At 41.8% G+C, this 21,866-nt stretch overlaps 1 protein-coding gene across 8 annotated transcripts in view; it reads right to left on the bottom strand.

Annotated features, from left to right (window-relative positions):
* ARHGAP26 (Rho GTPase activating protein 26) overlaps window positions 1-21,866 on the bottom strand; it is a 416,966-nt gene that overhangs the window by 12,073 nt on the left and 383,027 nt on the right. For 3 of the 8 annotated variants that reach the window (XM_072749878.1, XM_072749873.1, XM_072749877.1), the window contains 2 exons: window positions 9,191-9,301; window positions 3,026-3,117 (listed from right to left, as the gene is read on the bottom strand). In XM_072749878.1, the coding sequence (XP_072605979.1) occupies window positions 3,026-3,117; window positions 9,191-9,301 (203 nt within the window). Of the gene's footprint in view, window positions 1-3,025; window positions 3,118-9,025; window positions 9,302-14,063; window positions 14,158-21,866 lie in introns of those variants that run through there. The other 5 variants (XM_072749872.1, XM_072749876.1, XM_072749874.1 and 2 more) reach the window with 4 other exon arrangements.

Genomic DNA, 21,866 nt, shown 5'->3' with positions numbered 1-21,866 from the left:
GTGGAAATAATCAAAATGCCATCAACTGATGAATGGATAAATAAAATATGGTATATCCACACAATGGAAGAGTACTCAGAAATAAAAAGGAAAGCAGTCCAGATGCATAGTCCAGCAGGGATGAACCTTGAAGATACCGTGCTAATAAGGTGGAAGCAGCCAGTCACAAGGATCGTATGCTGTATAATTCCATTTATATGAAATATCCAGAGCAGACAAATTGATGATGACAGCAAGTAGATTAGTGGTTCCCCAGGTTTAATAGAGCAGGACTGGGGGTAAATGGAACACGGCTGCGAAAGCATATAGAGTTTCTTTTGGGAGTGATGAAGATATTTTGGAATTAGTAGCGATGGTTGCAAAACTCTGAATATACAAAGAACCATGGAATTGTACAGTTTAAGTGGGTAAACTGTATGGTATGTGGGTATCTCAATAAAGTTGTTTGGAAAAAAAAAATGGAAGAAGGCTGCACTCAAAAAGAGGAGTTGCAAACAAGATACAGATACATACACATACCTTTTGAGAGTGTAGACCAAGTTTGCCCCTAAGATCAGGAATTCTTTGTGCAGTCACAGTGAATAGCTGATAGGAACATGACAATTTGCCCACAGAAGCAGGGAACTGGGGTTTAAAGGACAGACTTTGAATTCTGGATTTACCTGTAAAGGTGGGAATGTCTCAAATCCTGCTCATCTACAGGCAGAAGCCCTGCTCCTGCTGACACAGTAGGGCACAGAAGCCTGGCATGCAGCCCATGCAGGTTTGCTGCTCACCACATGGGCCTCTTCGGGCAGAGCACACTTGTCAATGACATGGCTCTGGACAGCCTTCAGTGGACCCACTTCACCTCAGGTCCACCAGGGCCTGAATGTTCCAGTTGCTGATGGGAGAGGCAGCTAGGCTGGCTGTTTGTGCACTTGGATATGTAAAGCACCCACATGAAAGTTAATGGAGCAAAAGTTAAGGACAGTGCTTTTGGGGCTTAGAGAACCATAAAGAGGACTTGTGCCCAGTAGGCCACATACAGTTATGGGCTCACCCCTGCCCCTGCTGGCTCAGAAGATCCAAGTGTGACCCAGGAATCCCCCAGGTGCCCTGAGATCTGTTCCCCATTCTGTCTCCCCATGCCTAATTATTACTTCCCTCTTCAATATTTAATGCAGGGGCTGGGCACGCAGGGGCTGTCCCTTCGCATGGGGACGCACTCAAGGCTGTCCTCAGGAGTCCATCTCTGCTCTGGCTGAGAGGCCGCTAAAGACAGCCAGGACTCAGAGAGGCAGTACCTACTGCCCAGCCAAGAGCCAGGCCTGCGTTATATCAGGGAAAAATGTAAAAGGGTCACTGTGAACTCTGAGAACATCAGGCTCTAAGATGTTCATAATGATGGCAATCATCATCATGATAATAATAAAACTCAACGCTTCCTATGTGTTGAGTACTATCCTAAATACATGATGTGCACCACTGCAATTCTCCCTCACAACCCTCTTATTTTTATCTGACAGAGGACAGAACTAAGGCACGGAGAGGTTGTCACTGCTGGAGTTCACAAAGAAGCAAGCAGTTGAGCCAGGACTTGTGCTTTGGTGGCCTGAATCTGGAGCTCAGGTGCTCTAGCGCTAGGTGGGGGACTTGGCTGCCCTGTATTTCTGGCTCTCAGGCAGGTGGTAGGAGGTATGACTTAGGCCAAAGTGGGGCACTCAGCCCTGAAGGGGAGCACTTGGGCAACATGTACTCAGCCCAGCTCAGGAACTTTGCCACCACCCCACCTGAGGTAAGAAGGCAGCCCTAGCAAATGTCCACTTCCTGAAATCAGGCAGCTGTGCTTTGGGTTTCTCCTTTGGGCAAAACAAACAGAGCCTTTCACCCAAGGATCCAGAAAGATTAACCCCAAAGGAGATCTTCATCTGACCAAAACCTCAGCTATCAGAGAGACTCTGTTTTTTCCCCAGAATCCTGCTTTTTCTCTTGGGTAAATGGTAAGTTGTGACAAATGATGACATCAATAGTCACTTAAAAAAATACTACCTTTCTCTCTCTCTCTCTCTCTCTCTCTTTTTAGGGAGGAAAACAAACAAAAGAACAAGATAAAGGTATATCAAGTAAGTACTAGCTTCCACTTCTACAGTGCAGGTGCCACAAATCCATTTTCAAGCCAGGATACTTGAGCAGGACAGCTGGGAGTCTGCAGGGAGATGGGATTTTTTTTTTTTTTTTTAAGATTTCAGTCGTTTAATTACTGAATTGCTTTTTTAAGATATTATTGCTGCAATTAGGAAGGGAGCACTGAGCTGGGAAGGAGGTTAAATACAGAAAAGATTTAAAAGAGGCAAGTACCATTTTCCAAGTATAAAACTGGTAATATTAAAAGTGACAAGGCAGTACAGTCACAACTACTTACTCAACATAGAAACCAGAGTGTAGAGTCTACTCTACACTCCCAACAGTTACGTGAAGGACAAGCAGAGCTGCAGGGAGGCTCACTGACCCAAAGTGGTCTAGGGCCCTGCTATCCTGGGAATAAGCCTTACCTGCTATGAAGAGTGAATGACCCTGAACCCAAGAGGTAAAGAGACACAGAACCTGGGCCTCTGTCTCCCACAGAGCTGACCACTTGCAGAATCCCTGTTCTCTGCTCTGTTGTTTCCTTCCCTCTGTCCTGCCCCCAGACTCTCAATGCCACTGCCAAGTGCTGGGCTGAGTCCTGTCCAGGTACACAATACTCTTAATGTCCCATACACCTCATGAGGCTGTGCCTGTCAAAGACTTCAGTACACTGTCCACTGTCCACTCTTGACAGTGACTCCAGAAGTCCTGCTGCTACTCTCTTATTTTGGGGGAAACACCCCACCACATAAGCATGCACACACGTACACACACATACTTCTTCTCAGTTTTACCCATTCAAGTGATACTACTATTATATATACATATAATAGTAGTATCAAGGTAGGAACCTTGAAAGCTACAGTTTATTTCCTTCCCCAACCCTCCCATATCTCTGCAAGGGGTAAGAACTCACCATTGTCGAAGACCGTGCCTGCTGTGAACGAGAGTTCTGAGTCATGTTCAGCTTTGCAGGCATATAAGGCTTTTGCCTTCCGGAACGGTGTGCTGTGTGAAAACAGGAGTTTATTTAGCAGTATTTTTAAACCTTCTGAAAGCCCCAGATATTTAATCTCTCTTCTTCCCCTTCCCTGCAAGCCACTTAGTTGTCTCTTGCGGCAACAGCCTGATAAGGCAGCCAGATGGCAAAACATGAGGTGGAAAACTTGCAAAGGTCACTAGAGAAAAATGAGAATTATTCAGAGAAAAGCCATAAGCCCGGAGAAACCAGACTTCTTGTGGGGTCACCTTGTGCCATGTGAAACTTTGCTTAGGAGTTACGACACCTGAACAGTGGGAATGCCGGCTGGGACCCATTTTTGGAGCAGGAATAGTTTGGGAAAAGGGAGGTGGGGGCAGGAAAGAGCTTCCTAGTTGCTCTGGAGAACACTCCTAACAGACCTTGCTGAAAACTGGCAATGCTCAGTGAGTCAAAAAGGAGAAATTCTAACAAAGCCATGTTTCGGCTCTAGGCCATGGGCTGACATTCGCTCTCCCAGATGTTACTTATTTTTCATTGTGCTGGTGGAGCAGGATTCCAGAGCTGGAACTCCCGGACCCCCAGGGTAGGGCAGGGGATAGACAAATTCTGTGTGTGAGTACTTACGTGAACATGTGTGGGGAGTGTGGGGAGGAAGAAGCGAGAGGGAACATGACATATATGTACATCAAAATTGTTTTTGAAAAGCTCTCAAAGTGGGATCCCTGGGTGGCTCAGTGGTTGAACATCTGCCTTCGGCTCAGGTGGTGATCCCTGGGGTCCTGGGATTAAGCCCCACATCAGGCTCCCTGTGGGGAGCCTGCTTCTTCCTCTGTCTACGTCTCTGTCCCTCATGAATAAATAAATAAAATATTTTTTAAAAAAAGGAAGAAAAGAAAAGCTTTCAAAGTGACTCTAGTGTGCAGCCAGGGCTAAGAGCCACCATTCTAGAGCAGGGTCTGGTAAACTCTTGCTGGAAATGGCCTAACAGTGAATATTCTAGGCTTTGTGGGCTCTATGGTCTCTGTTACAATTACTCAGCTCTGCCTTGTGGCATAAAACCAGCCAGAGACAACACGTAAATGAATTTGTGTGGCTATGTTCCATCAAAACGTTACTTAAAAGAAACAGGTGGTAGGCTGGACTTGACCTAAGGGCCACAGACTGCTAATTGCTAAGCCACATTCTAAAGATTAAACTGTAAGAACTGGTAATTAGCTTCAATCAATTTTTGCTTTGATATCCAAATGGTTCCAAACAATCTGCGGACTTCAAGGGTCTTAAGACAAATGACATTTAATGATCAAAAGCTGGCTCTTTATTTGCTAAAAGTAATCTCTTCTACCTTTAAGCCCTCTGAGGAAGCACATGTAGGGGCTCCAGGACAGAGTAACAAAAGAGCAAATAGGTCGTCTGGGTTAAAACAATTATTCCAGGGATATATTATTTACTTTAGTTTCATCTGACTACCAGAAAGCCTCCAGGAGCCAGTGTTGCTAAACACCCTGTGGCACACTGATTTCTAGTGGCCAAATGAGATTTAGCTGAGGAAGGGCTGTTTTAAAAAAAAGCCCAGACAAAATCAGAAGAGGCAAGGGTCTTGGGTCATTATGGAAACTGTTTATTTCTATGAGTCACCAAATTCAGCTTCCTTTTGGGAAAGAGGAGCCATGGATGGATGGATGGACACTTATACTACAACCAGGCATCTAGAATTTATAGTCTTGGCTCCATGAAAACTGAAGGAAAGATAGTTTAGAAGTTAAAAGTTCTGTTGTGCACAATGATCACAATAAATGATTATCCAGAATTTGGTGCTGAGCATAGTTTACTGTTCTTTTCTCTGGTCTTCTAATGGCCCATAGATGATGACCAGGTGGGAGAAAAGTGGGAAAAAATGAAGTGGATCTGCTTGGAATGAAGGAAAGAAGAGCCATTAGAATTCATCAGCTTCAAGTGGAAAATAGCTCTTCTGGGATAACTGTCATTAAAGTCAAAATAAAGTTCTGCACCAGGGGCATATTCCATGATCTCACTAAACCAAGTCTGCATGTTGTCAGCAAGGGCCAAACATCCACTGTGCAACTTTCCATGGAGGGCAAAAAAGTTTGGTTTTGTTTTTGAGGGAGTGGGAGCTGAGAGGAAGAGTTGCCTGGTAGTAAAAAGTGATAAAATGGCCCAAACCCCACACTTCCAGGTAAGTAGAGTCTGAAAGGTGGAAAAACAATCCATCTGACATTAGCCAGGGTTACTGTCCTGTGAGGTCAGGGCACAGCAGTGGGTGGAGAGCACAGACCAGGGAAAAGAAAAATCAAAGGTGAGGGAAAGATCATCTGAGGCAAGGCTCTTCCAGCTGGATTTTCATAGAGGTTACTTATTAACTTCCTTAAATAAAGGGAATGGGACAAAATGGGCAAACCAGGCAAGCCAAGTGGGGTATCTGGCAGGAATAAAGCAGAGGGAATTGTCTTGGGCACCAAAATTTATTATTCAAGAGGAATACATTTTTCACTATTGTTAGGATTTTGGAATTGAATAAAGTGACAATAAAATAACCCATTAAAAAGAAAAAAAAAAACATCAGAAAAAGGCCTTGCTTTTTTTTTTCCCTCAGATTAGCAGGTGACTGACCTCTACAAGAGGGCCTTTTCCCCTGAGAATTCCTCCTATTCTTGTTCCCAGGACTAGGGTTGCCAAATAAAATATAAGGCACCAAAAAAAAAAAAAAAATATATATATATATATATATATAAGGCACCTAGTTAAATTAGAATTTCAGATCAATGAGAAATGCTTTTTGTAGTAGAAGTATATCCAAAAATTATGGGATGCACTTATAGTAAGAAAAATCATTTGCCATTTATCTACAATTCAAATGTAACTGAATAGTCTGTATTTTCATTTTATTTGCTAAACATTTGCTAAATCTGGCATCTCTATCCAGGGGAAAGTCTTATCTTTTTAAAAGTTTGTCAGCCCAATACATCCAGTGTCGTATGCCATATTTGCTCTCAAAAGCCCCAGCAGTTTGCTTTAGGTAGGGTTCCTACCAAAATAGATCTTGTTGGCACAGGGGTTGTGTTTGTAGGCTTTGGCTCTGACTAAAAAATAAAAAATCCCCACCAAGCATCCTTGGCTTTCTTGCTCCCCATTCTCTGCCGTGTATCTCAACACTGGACACAGAGAGCCTGAGGTGCCTTCAGCTGCTCCTGAAACAGTGCCCTTCAGACCTCAGCTGGCCTTCAAGGACATGAACAAGTTTGGAGCCTTCTGCTGGTTCATTTTTAATTTTCGCCTCTGAGCATGGCAGAAGGCCAGGAAAGCACTCAGAGGAGCTTCCCTCAAATGTCCTTGCAGACCTTGCAAAATGAGGATCCACTCTCCATCAGATGACACCATATGGAGGTGGGGCCACTGTGTAAATAAAAGTTATGGTTTAGGGGCTGGGAGCTTCTCTAGGAAGGGGAAGTGTGAAGGGAATATGGCTCTACAACCCTTCCTCTGCTATGCTATCACAGGCGTCTTCCTTCCTGAGCTTGAACTAACAAGCACTAAAAATGCCTGGAAGAGGGGAGAGGGAGTCATTTCTAGAGGAGATACTACGTAGAAGTTCACAGGACCATTTATTAGGTCTAATCAAGTATTTACTCTAAAAAGCTTTGCCAGGGGAAAGAAATCTGAAGTTTCATCCTCTGGAAATGGATTTGGGAGAAAGGTCCCATTGGACCTGAACAACAGGTACGCTCTCACCTCTTGGCTGCGTACTGCAACGGCAATTAGGGAATTTTAACTCTCTCTGTTGGCTAGCTCCCAGTAGGGTCTCTATCTGTGCTCACCTCAGCACACTGAATTACTTCTGTGACAGCTGATTCCAAGCCCTAGTCTGCCTTTCCTATTTTAAAATGGCAGATTCCTAAAGTGTTGTGGCACAGCATCATCCAAAAAGGTGCTATTTTAATGATGGCCAGAGTGGGCGTACTGAATAACCATAACCCCAAACCTACTGGGGTAGCAGATCCTATTACCACCGTCCACTGCCAATCATGAAATGCTTTGGGAGATGGAAAAGAGTACATAAAGAAAAAAATACCTGAAAGTATCTTGGGTGATGGAAGGGAGTACAGAACTGGATATTGGACAGGCAACAGGCCTCCAAATTCAGAGACATAAAAAAGTGAATACCCTCAAAGCAAAGAATATGTTGTTTTTACCTGAATGATTCCATCATCCTGAGTCCCCCAGCCCATTCCGTTCAAGGGACCAGTGTTTTGAAGATTTTACTTCCCTTTGTTCAAAATGAAGGAAACACATTCTGCTAATGACCAAGTCTGTCTTATGAGTAGTGAGACATATTGCTCTGGTTCAGGTCTTCATGCAGCAATGAGTGATCGAACCACTCTGGTTAGATCCATGCTATAACTTGTGTCCTAGAAAGTTAAGGTCTCCCAATGTGCCCAAAATATGTCTAAGAAATGAGGCAATAACTTGAGTGTCAGAAAAATATGATCTGAATTTTAACCTTATTTCCAGGTGAGGATAAAGGAGGATATGGAAAAGCTACCTTTCCTACCCTCCAGTCCAAAGCTAGATAGGAAACCAGGAAGAGCATGCTAGGCTCTGGGGCTGGGAATGGCATGGAACCTTAGGTTTGGGGGCACCCATATGTTTGGAGGAAAGAGTGCTAACTTGAGGACAAAAGGTCCTGATTTCTGGGTGGGCTCTCATCCAGTGGTGTGACTGTGCAGTCAACAATCTGTGCCTTAGTTTTCTTTCTTTGTAAGAGGGTTCAGGCCATTTCTCCACTCATTCTCACATGAGGATAGGACGAAGTGATAGACTAGAAAGTACCTGGAAGAGAATAAAGTAATATATGCATCTGTATATATACATCACATGGGTTTTCTTTGTTTAAAAGTGAGATTCAGTGTTATAATTTATTTAAACCTCTCTCCGGGACCCACTGATCAGAAAAAAAAAAAAAAAAAACCAGCTCTGAGAAAAAGATGGACAAGGAAACACTGTCAAGGCTCCAAATGCTCATGATACTTTCTAGTACATTTTGGTTGTCTGCAAGCAGAGACTAAATTTGAGAAGAGACATAGGCTTAGGATCTACATAAGAGATTCTGCAGTGATGGGCACTGAGGGGGGCACTTGGCAGGATGAGCATTGGGTGTTATGCTATATGTTGGCAAATTGAACTCCAATAAAAAAATTAAAAAAAAAAAGAGATTCTGCAGAAGATCTTCATTAATTAATTCTTTTCTTGGATTTAAATAGCTTCTTTTCTCTAAAGAAGTGCAAAGAACTAAGTCTATATATCCTCAAACCAGAGGAGAGGAATTAGATCAACTCTCAGAAAGAGGTGATATCTATTCCCCAAAGTGCTAAGGGTCCATGACGCTTGGAGATCAGAGCACACAGAGGGCAAGGGGGGCAGTGATGAGGATTTAAAGAGAAATCACCTCACATCTCCATCCTTTGTTCTGTTACATTCATCTCTCTCTCTCTCTCTCTCATGTCTCTGGTCTTAGCAACTATTGGCTCATGGCCAATAGTCCAATCCCACAAATAAACGTTGCCTGATGCCATCTGATATAAATGAGGGAAGAAAAGGCCAGTGCGTGTCTCAGCACCATTCCCTCTGGTATTATCTTATACCAAAGCACAGAGAAAGCTCTATGATTCAGAGAATGATCCAAACAGAAGCCCGTCCAGGAGGCACTCTTTCCCCAAACTTCAGGCATCACAGATTCATTCACAAATTGGAGGAAGGGTTCAGAAAGACGTGGAGAATGCCATACTGGTTCATGCACATGGTCCCTCCTGGCTTTGGTCTCTTAGGCTGGAATCACAGGAGGACAGAGGCTAGTCACCCCCACTGTCCCTGACCGGCTTTGGATAAACAGGAATGATCAGTCATCATCCGCGATTTTACCTGGAGTCTTCATGAACTGCTTCTTCTGGCCTGTCAAAAAGCAAGTGCAGGTTTGGATGGCGGGGAACAAAGTTGACGAGGAGGCTGAACACTGCATGAAGAGAGGACCAAGCCAATGAGAGAGCAACAGCAGCAACAGAAAACCAAACAAACCCTGCAACAGACCTGATGGGGGATGAGTCGCTGGACGTGGATGAGGTGGGCATAGGGCTGGATGGCGCCGAGAACATGGGCCAAGATGGCGAGAGGGGTGAAGTTGGGCTTGGATTCGGGGGGCTGCAAGACAGAACAATCAGAAAACTTGTCAGCACACAGGGAAACCACAATGGGAGCACGAGGTTCATGGGAGGCCAAATGATGGGGAGCTGGAGCAGACGAGGAGCACCAAAATCCAGGCTGTGTCGTCAATGCCAAATCATATTTCTCCAGACCAGACCTCGGTGTCTTCCAAGTAGCACCTGTTCTGCAATTCCTTGGAGCATTGAGGAGTCTCTTTGCCCTGCAGAACAGCTGCTTTCTAGGTCATGGGAGCTTCTTCGATGGTGTCCTCTGTGTCCTTGCCCACTGGTGAAAGATGCCCTGGGCCCACATACGTGCATTCTCACTCATATCCTAGCACCAGACATCTGGGACAGGGCTGGCTTCTATGAGGCCTTCAGCTTCCACTGCTGTGTGAGTGTTTTTAAAGTTGTGTCTCAGCAAAAATGACCATTTTTTTTCTGGGCCACACGGGCCATTCAGCCAGAAAACAATTTCCTGTTTACATTTTTAACTAAATGGGCTGTGTGCCATTGGAGACTCAGAGAAGCACTGCATCAGAAATAGGATAGTGGATGGAGGATGGGTCTGGACATATACCTCTCAGGAGAGGGCATGCAATTACCAGCAGCACTGCAGTTCCTCTGAGATTTGCTTTCTAGGCCTGCCTTCTCTCTTTTCATGGATTTTGGGCATTTTGATGCTCTAAGAAAAAGCCCCAGAGGGAAGGCAATGAAAAAATGAGGAACTGAAACCTTAAATCTGTCATTTTGTTGTTTGATGGGTAGTTGATCAAAAGTTTGAGAGGAAAGGTTCAAATTACTCACTAAAACACCGCTTGTGATTCTTAACTGGTCATACCAGCCCTTTGACTTATTGCTACAAATTATACAAACAAACATCTTAGCAACTCCATAAAACCACATTAAATCACGGATAGTGCAAAGACCAATGACTGAGAAACCAACGTGGAAATCACCCAGCCACAATATCACCTGTAGTCCTGAGCCTCAGCTGACTGCTGGAATGTTTAATCCAAGCACTTTATAGAGGTGAAAATGACAGCAATCCAATTCCAGTGAAACAGACTTTCTAAACATAGTGGGATTTAGCAAGAATGCATAAATGTCTTACTTAATGGGCCATTCTCAATTCAGACGTGAAACCTCATAATGGTCCTAATTACCTATGGTTGTAACATGCATTCTCATGGAAATATACAGTAAAAACCCATTACATGAGTTCACCAGAAATCCACAGACTAAGTGAATGAAACCCCTTCTTAATGCCATTATGTACAGTGCATTTCTAGGATATGAATTCTACAAGGGCCAGGATTTTTGTCCATTTTGTTTACTGATCTGTCTCCACTGCCTAAAATAGTGTCTGTTAAGTATTCATGAAATAACTGAGTGACTAAAGTAATAACTCTCATTTAACTTACCCAACAAGCCAAGAGACACAATACGATTCCTATTTCACAGATGTGGAAACCCGGGGCCAATTTGAGGCTTGCCTGTAAGTGACAGGGCTGAGATTCAGACCCGGTCCCCTGGCTCTATGCCCTGGGCTCTGGCCACCGAACTGTACTGCCTCTGGGGTAGCAGGACTTGCTCTGTTCCTTTATGTTGTGCCAAGCTTCTTTATAGATCCGACATAGCACAAGAAGCCTTCTTAACCACTGATTTATGAGTTTCCTTTAGATGCCTACCACATTTGCAGAGGAGAATGGGAACAGAGCAACAGACAGATTCAATAAGACTCAACACACTGTAAATTCCCCAATCCTGTCTCCAGTCTTCTCTCTGGTAGATTCACATAGCAGATGGAATTCATATAATACAGGAGATTAAATTTGAAGAATATGGCTTTTTTTCTCAAATAATCCAGCAAAGGCAAGTAACTGAACACACAGCATGATCAAACACAATAAATGGAATAAATTTAGCATTTGCCAAAGTTCCTAACTTCAAGAATTCCCAATGTATTTGACAAGAACAGACGAAAAAACAACTATAACGTAAGACAGTAAGGTTTGTCAGCTGAGGGAGGAGTTACTCTCTTATTAGCTTAATAGCTGCTCACACTTGACTCTGACTTGAGTTCTGGGAGAAAGTGCTGCCTCATTTTGACTGTGCAGGCCTCACTTTCTTCTGTAGCTGCAGCTGGGGAGCAAGATCTTGCTTTCTGAGGCCTCTCCCCACAACCCACCCCCCTCTGATAATGACTAGTAAACAAGGCCTGGCCATGACTTCCAAACTGCAACCCAGCCCAGGAACCCAAGCTCTGACCAGGGACAATTTGCAAGTTCAAGAGGGCAAGCAGCCCAGGCCAAGAGGCCTGAACTCATCTGTTCCTCTGGTCAGTGGTCAACACGGGACAATTAAAAAGTCCTTAGGACTTTTTGTTTGTTTGTTTTCTTTTTTTCTTTCTAGTGGCTTTTATAAGTAGGAAATACCTCTAGCTTCCTATCTCATTTGTACAAGAATTATGCCTTTCGCTAAAGGCATAGTTGAGGACATACTCTATGAACACAATGTGGGTTCTGAATGTTTTTTCACATCCTTGTATATCTAAGTGGTTCTTGGCCCTAGTACATGGCTGAAATTATCTGGGGGTGCGGCTGGAATTCCAGGGTATTTGAAACCATTTTAAGAACTTACTCTTCAATCTCCATGTCAATTACTGTAGTACTGACTATCATTTTTAACAACTAATAGAATTATATTTGTTTGCTTGTGTTTTACTCATAGCAATAACATTTATTTGCTATACAATGACCACAATTTAAAATTTATGACTACTACATTTTAGTGTAACAATGAAATGCACACTCCATAGTAGTTTGATTTTTTTAAAACTACTGATGGAATTATGCTTTTTATTCATCTGTGCTTCAGAATCATGTCAATAAAATTCATGATCAATGACACTATGGAACTTTTTTATTCACTTAATGATGGATGTCTATAGCAAAAGAAATTGACAATAATATATAAATATTCCCCCAAGAAGCAAGGAATACATTTTATTTTAGTTGTGATACAAGTCAGAGAACTTATAGAGGGGAAATAAGATGCACAGGGATGATGGCAATGGGTAAGACCATAATTTTTCATTCCCCTTCACTTCCGAAGTGTCTGGTTATAGCTTACTTAAAAATCGACCACAGTGTACAACAAAATCTTACCTCTAAAAATCCTAAAACAAAGCACACAAACAACAAAAGGTCAGTTTTGCTACTGACTCTAAGCTTCCATCAAATCCTCACTTTCCCTACTGAGGCCAAAGATAACAAGGGACTGAGGTTAGGATAGGAGAAAATAATTTTGTGACTACAGTCTTAGCAGAGGACCCCTTATGGCCTTTCTACCCATCCTCACAGTCAAGCCTGAGTACCTGAGCTGAATGCCCCGCACATTTTTCACTCCTGGGATTCTACATGGGCACCCCCTCCTCCTCCCCCTCACTTCCCCCCCACTTACGGCCCAACTATAGAGACAACAAGAGCTTAAACTTTAGCACGGAATGAACATTGGCTGGTCTAGTTTGGATTCAACTGGTAGGCTTAGATCAGCTTTAGTTTGCTGGTCCACAGTGTCCTCGAAAGGAGTCATACAGTTCCAGTCAGTCCTGTTGACATTCACTGGACAGTGAAGAAAGAATGGTTTAGGAAGATAAGGCTCAAAGGCCTGGCAGCATGTTGGGTTGTGGCTGATAGTTCAAGCACAGTGTGTGGCATTATCATCAGCTTGACACCCTTCTGTGGTGACTCACTTGAATGATGGAACGTCTGGTGTACCAGCCAGGGCACGACTGCCTTACTATGGACAGGGATGCCCCAGCAGGCTCTCAATCTCATCGTGTTATGTGGCAGACCCAGGTCAGTCTTTTTTTTTTTTTTTTCCCCACTTACTAAAGCATTTTTCGAATATCATCAAATAGCCTTGGCTATCATATTCTTAAAATGGCTACGGGGTATTCTATCATAGTATATATCCTGATTTGTGCAACCTTTCTCCTACTGTGTATATTCAAATTATTATCCTTCTCTAAGTATTATAAATAATGGTGTAACTTGCATCTTTATTGAGGATCATTGGACTGTATTTGTTTCCTTAGCATAAATTCTTGAAGTTAAATTAATGGATCAAAGGCTAGAAGTCTTTTTTAAGGGTCTTGATACAACCTAGCAAATAGTTTTGCAGAAAGGTTCTGCTGAACTGCATTCCCAGCAACAAGGCATGGAGACTATCCCTTCCCTCTCACTGTCACCCCAGCAGCAGGAAGCATCAAAAAAAAGTCTTTTTTTTTTTTTTTGAGTTGGGAAAGATTACCTTGGGCTCTACTCTTTCCTAGCAGTTCCAGTGACATAAAAATGAATACAATTCTCTTCTCTCATTCTGTTTCTACCTAGAAGCAATGTTTAATTTTCCAAAGGGCATTCTGCCAAGAAAGTAGTATAGGGAAGGGCACAAGCAAATAGACGATGTCAACCTGGAGAGTTCGAGCCCTGGTCAAATGGTGTGGCTGATCCAAGAGACAGTGGGAGTGGCGGGTGGTCAGCCTATCTGGGACTGTCAAAGATAGGACTAAACAGGAGGGATGAGGTACACAGGAGTGTCCAGACAGTCTTCTATCAGGTGTGTACTATGGAGAAGTAAAAAAACTGGCATTTGCTCCTCTCTGCCAGGAACTGGACTGTGATCTACAGCCCAGGTTCCCAGTCATGTATGTCAGGCCTGGGGAAGGCCGGTGAGATCACTAGCCCAGGGCTGACCTGAAAACACCAGTCTTCCCATCTCAATTAGGTCCAAACAGGAAGGTGCTGTTAAATCCAAGGGGGACTGCTTGTCTCCCCACTCCTTTTCCTCCTATAACAAAAGAGAAGAGAAAATTCCACGAGAACCAATAAAATCCTATTTAATCTAATCCCAATCACTGAGTTCTTCCTTGGAAAATATTCCTTTAGGTCTTGATTTAAAGGCATAATAAAAAAAAAAAAAAAAAAAAAGAAGGGAAATCAAACCTCAGCTAAGAAAAGAGGGCCAAAAGGAATAATGATAAACTCGATAGTGGTGAATCAGACCAAAATGATGCAAAAAATTATTTTCACTTGCTAAACAACTGACCATATATTCTTTACATGTGTCTGCTGAAGCTCTGACGACACAGAAATCGTATATATGTCCCAACCTTGTGAATTTACAGAATGTGCATCACAACCTATCTACAAGAGGAAAAATCCACATGCCCTCAAGTTGCATCATTCTGGATTCTTCTGACTTTTACCAATATGCACAGTATTTACAGATTCTTCCTCTCATCTAATATATTTTAGTGTGCATTTTTATCCTGACAATTACAGAGTCCTGATTCTTATTTTATTTATTTTTTATTTGTTTAAAGATTTATTTATTTATTTGTTCATGATAGACATAGAGAAAGAGAGAGAGAGGCAGAGACAGGCAGAGGGAGAAGCAGGCTCCATGCTGGGAGCCCGACACGGGACTTGATCCCGGGGCTCCAGGATCTTGCCCTGGGCCAAAGGCAGGCGCCAAACCGCTGAGCCACCGAGGGATCCCTGATTCTTATTTTAATGAGACAAAATGGGATGCTTGGGTGGCTCAGTGGTTAAGCGTCTGCCTTCGGCTCAGGGCATGATCCTGTTCCAGGACTGAGTCCCACATTGGGCTCCCTGTGGAGCCTGCTTCTCCCTCTGCCTGTGTCTCTGTCTCTCTCTCCGTGTCTCTCATGAATAAATAAATAAAATCTTTATAGGCAATCACTTTTAAAATAATTTGCTTTTAAAATAGTTCAAGTTATCCACAGTGTAGTTGTCCCATTTTCCGGCTTTCACAAAAATTTCTGAAGTATAAATTTTTTTAAAGTTTTTAAAAAATTTTTATTTATTTATGATAGTCACACAGAGAGAGAGAGAGAGGCAGAGACATAGGCAAAGGGAGAAGCAGGCTCCATGCACCGGGAGCCCGACGTGGGATTCGATCCCGGGTCTCCAGGATCGTGCCCTGGGCCAAAGGCAGGCGCTAAACCGCTGCGCCACCCAGGGATCCCTGAAGTATAAATTTTGAACAAATTTTAAGTGGTGGGAATAGCAAGTAATTCCAGGATTTAAACAAAATTCAAAATCTTAGAATAGGGCATCTATCATCCTTAAGGTTCTCCAAGTCAATAATTTAAAACTTTTCATGTAGAATAATACAGAAATAGGAGGTCGAAGTGAAAACTCTGGATTGGAAGTAAATATGCCTGGACAATAGTTTCAGTTCAATTGCTCAGTGCAAAGAAAAGAACCTCAAGGGAAAGGACCAACAAGGTTAAGAGGGCCAAATGTCTCCATTGGGCATCATGCTGCACAATACTGAATGAGCATAATCTTCTGTTAAACCTGAAGATAGCCCCACAGTCTTTTTCAATACCACATTTCAGGTCCATTAGAATTGGTTCTTATGTATTTACTCTTTCAACTAAAAAAACTTCATCTTTTGTAAAGAAGGGCTGAAGCATTTTGGGTCACTACAAAGAATGTCTATGGTTATACTTGCTATCAAAGATTTGAACAATTGCTGAGAAATCGCCAAACTTCCTATCTTAAACTGAGAGCAGTACAATTGTCATTCTCTATATAATGAAGACATTGCAAAAGCAAATGCATTTGCTATAACTTAAACAGAGAAGGAAAGCAATAGTGCTGCCAGGTTCAATCTTCTACTGTCCTGAGGTATAACTCAAGGCCACCATTCTAATGCTAGGGATGTTTAAACACTATTCTTAAATCTGCAAGCAAGAAACTGTAACTACCTCAGGGGATTGAGAACAGGGAACTGGGTGCCCAGGCATAGATTCGACTTTTTGACTTTATTTATACTGTTTTAATTTTTTTATAATGAGACTATATTATTTTTAATAGGGGAGAGCACTCTTCTATAAATAATGCTATGGTAATTGGATATCTGTGTGGTAAAAATAGCACTTGATCTGTCCTTCATATCATACCTAATAAATGATTTCCAGGCAGATTAAAGATCCAAATGCCAAAGGCAAACAATAAAGGTTTTAGAATAGAGTTAACTCTGGGAACTTGAGGTTGGAACATATCCAACAGAGCCTATAAAGCAGTAACCACAGGGAAAATATGGATATACTAGACTACATCAAAATTAAGAACTTTTATTTATCAAAAGACAACATTAAAAGAGAGTAAAAAGGCAGCCTTATTTATTTATAAGTAAATAAAGGGCTCATAACCAGACTATACAAAGAACTATTGATCAAGGGGGAGATGGGCAAGCAACTTGAACAGAAACTTAAGAAAAAATGCAAAATAAAAAGCGCTTAACCTGGCTGTAACATAGGAGATATAGATTAAAACCATAATGAGGTAGTTCTGCACACACAGCAGAACAACTAAACAGCTAACATCAAAATGCTGAAAACACCAAGTGTTTACAAGATGTAGAATGTCAGAACTCTAACTACTTTGCTGGAGAAGGGATGTAAATGGCTATGCCCACTTTGGACAGTTTGGCCTCATTTGGCGAAGGTGAAGAGATCATCCTCTATGATCCAGTGGTTCCATTCCCAAACATACACTATCTACATGGTGTGTATGTGTGCCTCAGAAGAGATGCATAAGAATGTGCACAGCAAATTACTTGTAAAAGCAAAAAAGGAAACCCAAGAATTCAGCAAAAGAAGAATGGAGAACTACTTTTAGTTTATTAATACAGTAGTGCACTCTACTATGATAAAAATAAATAAACTAAGGGCTAATTTTAATAATTAAATTAAGGACTTTTAAAACCATTGAGTAAAGGAAGCCAGTCATAATGAAACAAAATGTTGTATTTTAGGGGTGTATACAGTTGATCCTTATTATTTGCAGATTCTGTGTTTGTGAATTCATGTACTTGCTAAAACCTATTTGTAACCTTAGAATCAATACTCATGGTGCTTTCATGGTCATGCATGGTGGACAAATGCAAAGCAACACAACACCTGAGTCACTCTGAAGCATCCAGTGTGCACAATACCATTTGAGCTGGAACAGAGGGATGCTCTGGCCTTCTTGTTTTGGTTTTCTAGAGTTTCTAAGTACAAGAAGGCCATGAAGAACTTTATGGAGAAAACATGTGTTTAATAAGATTTGTTCAGGCATGACTTACTGTGTTGTTAGCCATGAGTTCAATGGTAATGAGTCAACAATAATATTAAATAAGGTATACAGATCAGTTGACAAAAATGTAAAACCAGAGGCTCATAGGAACCTAAGCCTGTACTTCTGCTAGAAGCAGTGGTTCAGTATTTGCTAATTCAGCGTTTATATTGAATTTATTGAACATAACTACTGGACATAACAATGATCTGTATTTAAGAGACAAAAACATAAATAAAAACATGGAAGTGATTACTGTAAACATCCAATTAGCGATTCCTTTTGTTGGGGGAGAGAACTATGAGAGCGAAGAAGAAGGCAAGGATACAGATATTTCTGGGGTCCTGGCAAGGTTTTACTTCTTAACCTGGGTGTGATTAGGTGGGTGTTTACTCAATGATAATTTGTTAAGCCGTACATTCATATTTCATGTTCTTTAAAAAAAAAAACATATGGGGGATCCCTGGGTGGCTCAGCGGTTTGGCACCTGCCTTCAGCCCAGGGCATAATCCTGGAGACCCAGGATCGAGTCCCACGTAAGGCTCCTTGCAAGAAGCCTGCTTCTCCCTCTGCCTGTGTCCCTGCCTCTCTCTCTCTCTCTCTCATGAATAAATGAATAAAATCTTAAAAAAAACCCAACATATGCAAACCTATTTTAACACATACCTATACACAGTAAGTATGTCAACATATTAACAGCATTCTCTGGATGATGAGATTCAAAGTAATTTTTTTTTGTGTGCTTTAAAAATATTTTCCACCTTTCCTATATTTAATATGTTATGTTTATAACCAAAAAATAAATGTCATTAGTAAAACTGATCTCCATAATCATAAAAATGGTTACTTTCATTCTCTGGAGGAGGACTGTTTAATAGAGGCAAAATGACCGTTCCATCTTTCTTGCACCAATCTGTGGTTTGGGTTGCATAACACAGCTGGCAGCTCCCAACAGTTCCTGCTGCTCCCTCTTCATTTTTCAGTCAACTACAATCAACAAATATTTACTGAGCACCTTCCATATGCAAGAACTAATTTTTCCATCCTGCTTTCCTGAGAAATGATGTTGGCCCCTCTAGACATTTTTATTTTGGTAAAGTTATCACAGTAAATCAATGGTGTCTTCCCTTCACCCAAGCATGGGAAGTCGAATAGGACATCTCCAATGTCACATTTGAGTAAGCTGGACAACATGTTAACAACAGAGGCTCAAAGTCATTGGCCATCTGGCATACTTTTCTATACAGTCTGCTTGCAGGGGATATTTCCTGTTTGGACAAGGGGGAGGAAAAGGAGGGAGAAGGATTTACTAAGAATTGCAATGTCCACTGCTGAAAAGAAAGGAGTATTTAAATTAGTGGTGGCCCAGGATACTTCAGCTTAAACCTCCTGGGAAAGGAGGTCCCTTGAATAAGAAGGCTGAAATATTTCACTATGTTCAGAACTCTCAGCAATAGAAAAAGCACTTCTGCTAAGGATAACATTTAGGACGTTGAAATCAAAGTCCTGCAAGCCTACAAACCTTGGTCCGGATACCACGAAAGGCATATGAGGCAGAGAGATAAGCAGAGATAAACTTTGGTGAAAAGGCCAGCAGTCTCTGACTCTCCATTTCTCCTCCCAAGCAAATAGCTGACTTCCCTGTAATTCGTGTTTATTTAATAGTCTAAACATGTGGAAAATTATTTCTGATTTGATTTCAACCCACTCAAACATCTTCTCTACTCCATTTATTATCTTCTATGCCTGGCCTTGCTCCTTCAGTGTGATCATGCACAAAACCTGCATTTTCCCCTGGACCATGCTCAGTGTCTACAAAGGCTGGCTCAGCTGAACAATAAAGGAATGCAATCTCTCTAGGCTTCACAGTGATTTTTGCCCCTTGTTCATTTGGGTCTCAGTTGCTTATTGACTTGACTGGAAAAAACTTTAAATGATTTTCCAGCAAAGTCACCCTTTTCAGTGGAAAAATAGAGTTTTAACATCTGTGAATAAAAACAAACTGAAGGAAAATGAATTTTATATTCTGCTCTGGTTTCTTTTTTTTTTCTTTAAATATTTTATTTATCTATGAGAGAGAGAGAGAGAGAGAGAGAGAGAGAGAGAGAGAGAGGCAGAGACACAGGGAGAGGGAGAAGCAGGCTCCATGCAGGGAGACCGATGTGGGACTCAATCCTAGGACCCCAAGATCATGCACTGGGCCAAAGGCAGGTGCCAAACCACTGAGCCACCCAGGGATCCCCTTCTGTTCTGGTTCTATACTCCAAAACCAAAAACCTACTGAGAAGGCAGTGAGAATAGACACAGCAAAACACCATTAATTCTAATCTCTTAAAATTAAAAAATATATATATGTATACATTTTTTCAAATATGAGGCAGATACAAATTACTCTGGACAATTTTGGCAAATTTACAATGTAATAAACAAGATGTTCAACATAGACACTTAGCTTATTAAGAGGACTGTTCTTGGTGATCATTGTAAAATGCTAATTTGATCCTGTCATTTCTCTGCTAAGAACATGTTAATGTTTCCCCTTCGCTCTGAGCATGAAGAACAAGGCCATCTCACCTAAACTACTCAAAGAATCTCTAGCCTGGTCTCTTTACGTTTTTACATTTCAATCCATCCTACTGCCCGTTGTAACTACATGAACCTCCTGAACACACAGCTCAGTGAGTATTTGTTGTATTTTGAATGAACAGCAATTTCTTTCTCATAAACTTCTGACTATTTATCACACATAGAATACATTCTTCACTCTGGTAGAGTGAAAGATGTAGTTACAATTTATTCCTGGCCACTAGTTTTCCCACTCCCCTTCTTCCACTCTACCCCAAGTGATACAGTGGAGCCAGTGTCCCACTGATTTCATTACAGGGGCACACATGTGATCCAGGCTGGCTAGTCTGAGGGCCCCTTTCCTCTGGCTACAGGGAGTAGGTCGAGGATGGACATGCAACTGATCACAGTTTCTCCTTGTGTTCTAACATACGAATGCTCTTCTGATAGCATAAGCTATTGGCTTAGCGTGGCCAGAGATCTTTTTTCCCATTATATGGCAAACATGTATTTGCAAATGAAGTTTAAAAAATAAAAAAGAGGGAAGAGCCAAGTAAAATAATAATTTGGGTTCCTGGGTCCAATTGTCATCAAGGTTAGATCCACCCTGAGATTTCCCAAAATTATAAGTTTATAACTTCCATTTTTTCCTTAAACTAGTTGGGTTTTTGTCATTTGAAGGTCTTTCACAATACAGCCCCAGTGCTTGTCTTAATCCACCTTACTTGCCTTCATGCCCTTAGGGCTTTCCAGGTCAGTGCGCTTTTTCTTAAAAGGCCACATAGTAAATACTGTAGACTTCCTGGACCAAGTGGCAAAGTTGAGGGTAGTTACTTATATAGCCATTTAAAATATAACAGCTGAACAATGTAAAAACCATTCTTATCTCATGAGCCACAAAACAAGAACAAAACAAAACAAAACCAATAGGTAGCTGGCTGGATGTGGCCCCTGGGCTTTTGTTTTCCAACCCGCATTCTAGCCAAATGGATTTATTTGTGCCACGGGTGTGCTTTCAGTTTTCCATCACTGTGTTCTTTGCTGGTGCTGTTTTCCCACCTGGACTGTCTCTTCCCTTGCCCCTAATCAATGCCCATCCACCAGTCAAAGCCCATTTTCAACGTGAACTTCTACATGAAAGTTCTCTAGTATCACAGGAAGTTCTGCATTTCTCCTTGTAATCCTCAATAACTAGTATTTCCCTTCTGGTCTTGACTCTATTTTGCACTGTAGTTATGGTACTCCTCTAACATTTCTTGTCCACTACAAATGCTTCATAAGATTCTTTGGAATTGACGATATATAAAGGTTGTATTAAAAAAAAAAAAGGACTACACAGGATGGAAGTAATTAGGGAAAGGAAAAGAAATATGGTTCTACCAGAAGCCAAGCGTTAAGACCTTGGTTATCAGGGCAGCCAGACATTCCTCAGAATTATCTGGTATCATAAAATGTAAGCAGCTCCCACTCTAGTGTCATCATGACAGCTCTGCATATAGCCACTTGTTTGCTTGCCAAGGATGGCTGCACCTGACAAGTTCGACAGAAGGGGCATTTCAAACATTGTTTCTGGTGGGGAGGGAGACACGCACACTGGTCTATACTTTGATGGACTTCTGTGTTTCCGTTTTCAATTTTGGTCACTTGTTGGCATTGTTCTTGCTCCTGACTACTAGGTAGTGCTACCCGACCCCAGTCACTGGTGCCCCAGCCTCCCATCTTTGGCTGAAACTATGTATCACGTGTATTTTTAATATACAATATTTTAATATTTTCCTTTAAATTGATTCCCCATGATAAAACAGAAACATCTATTTATTCCCTTCTAAGTGATAAAACCTC

Source organism: Vulpes vulpes, chromosome 2 (genome assembly GCF_048418805.1).
Source record: "Vulpes vulpes isolate BD-2025 chromosome 2, VulVul3, whole genome shotgun sequence".
Lineage (NCBI taxonomy): Eukaryota > Metazoa > Chordata > Mammalia > Carnivora > Canidae > Vulpes > Vulpes vulpes.
The sequence above is the reverse complement of the archived record's forward strand: the minus strand, read 5'-3'. Positions and strand labels throughout refer to the sequence as shown.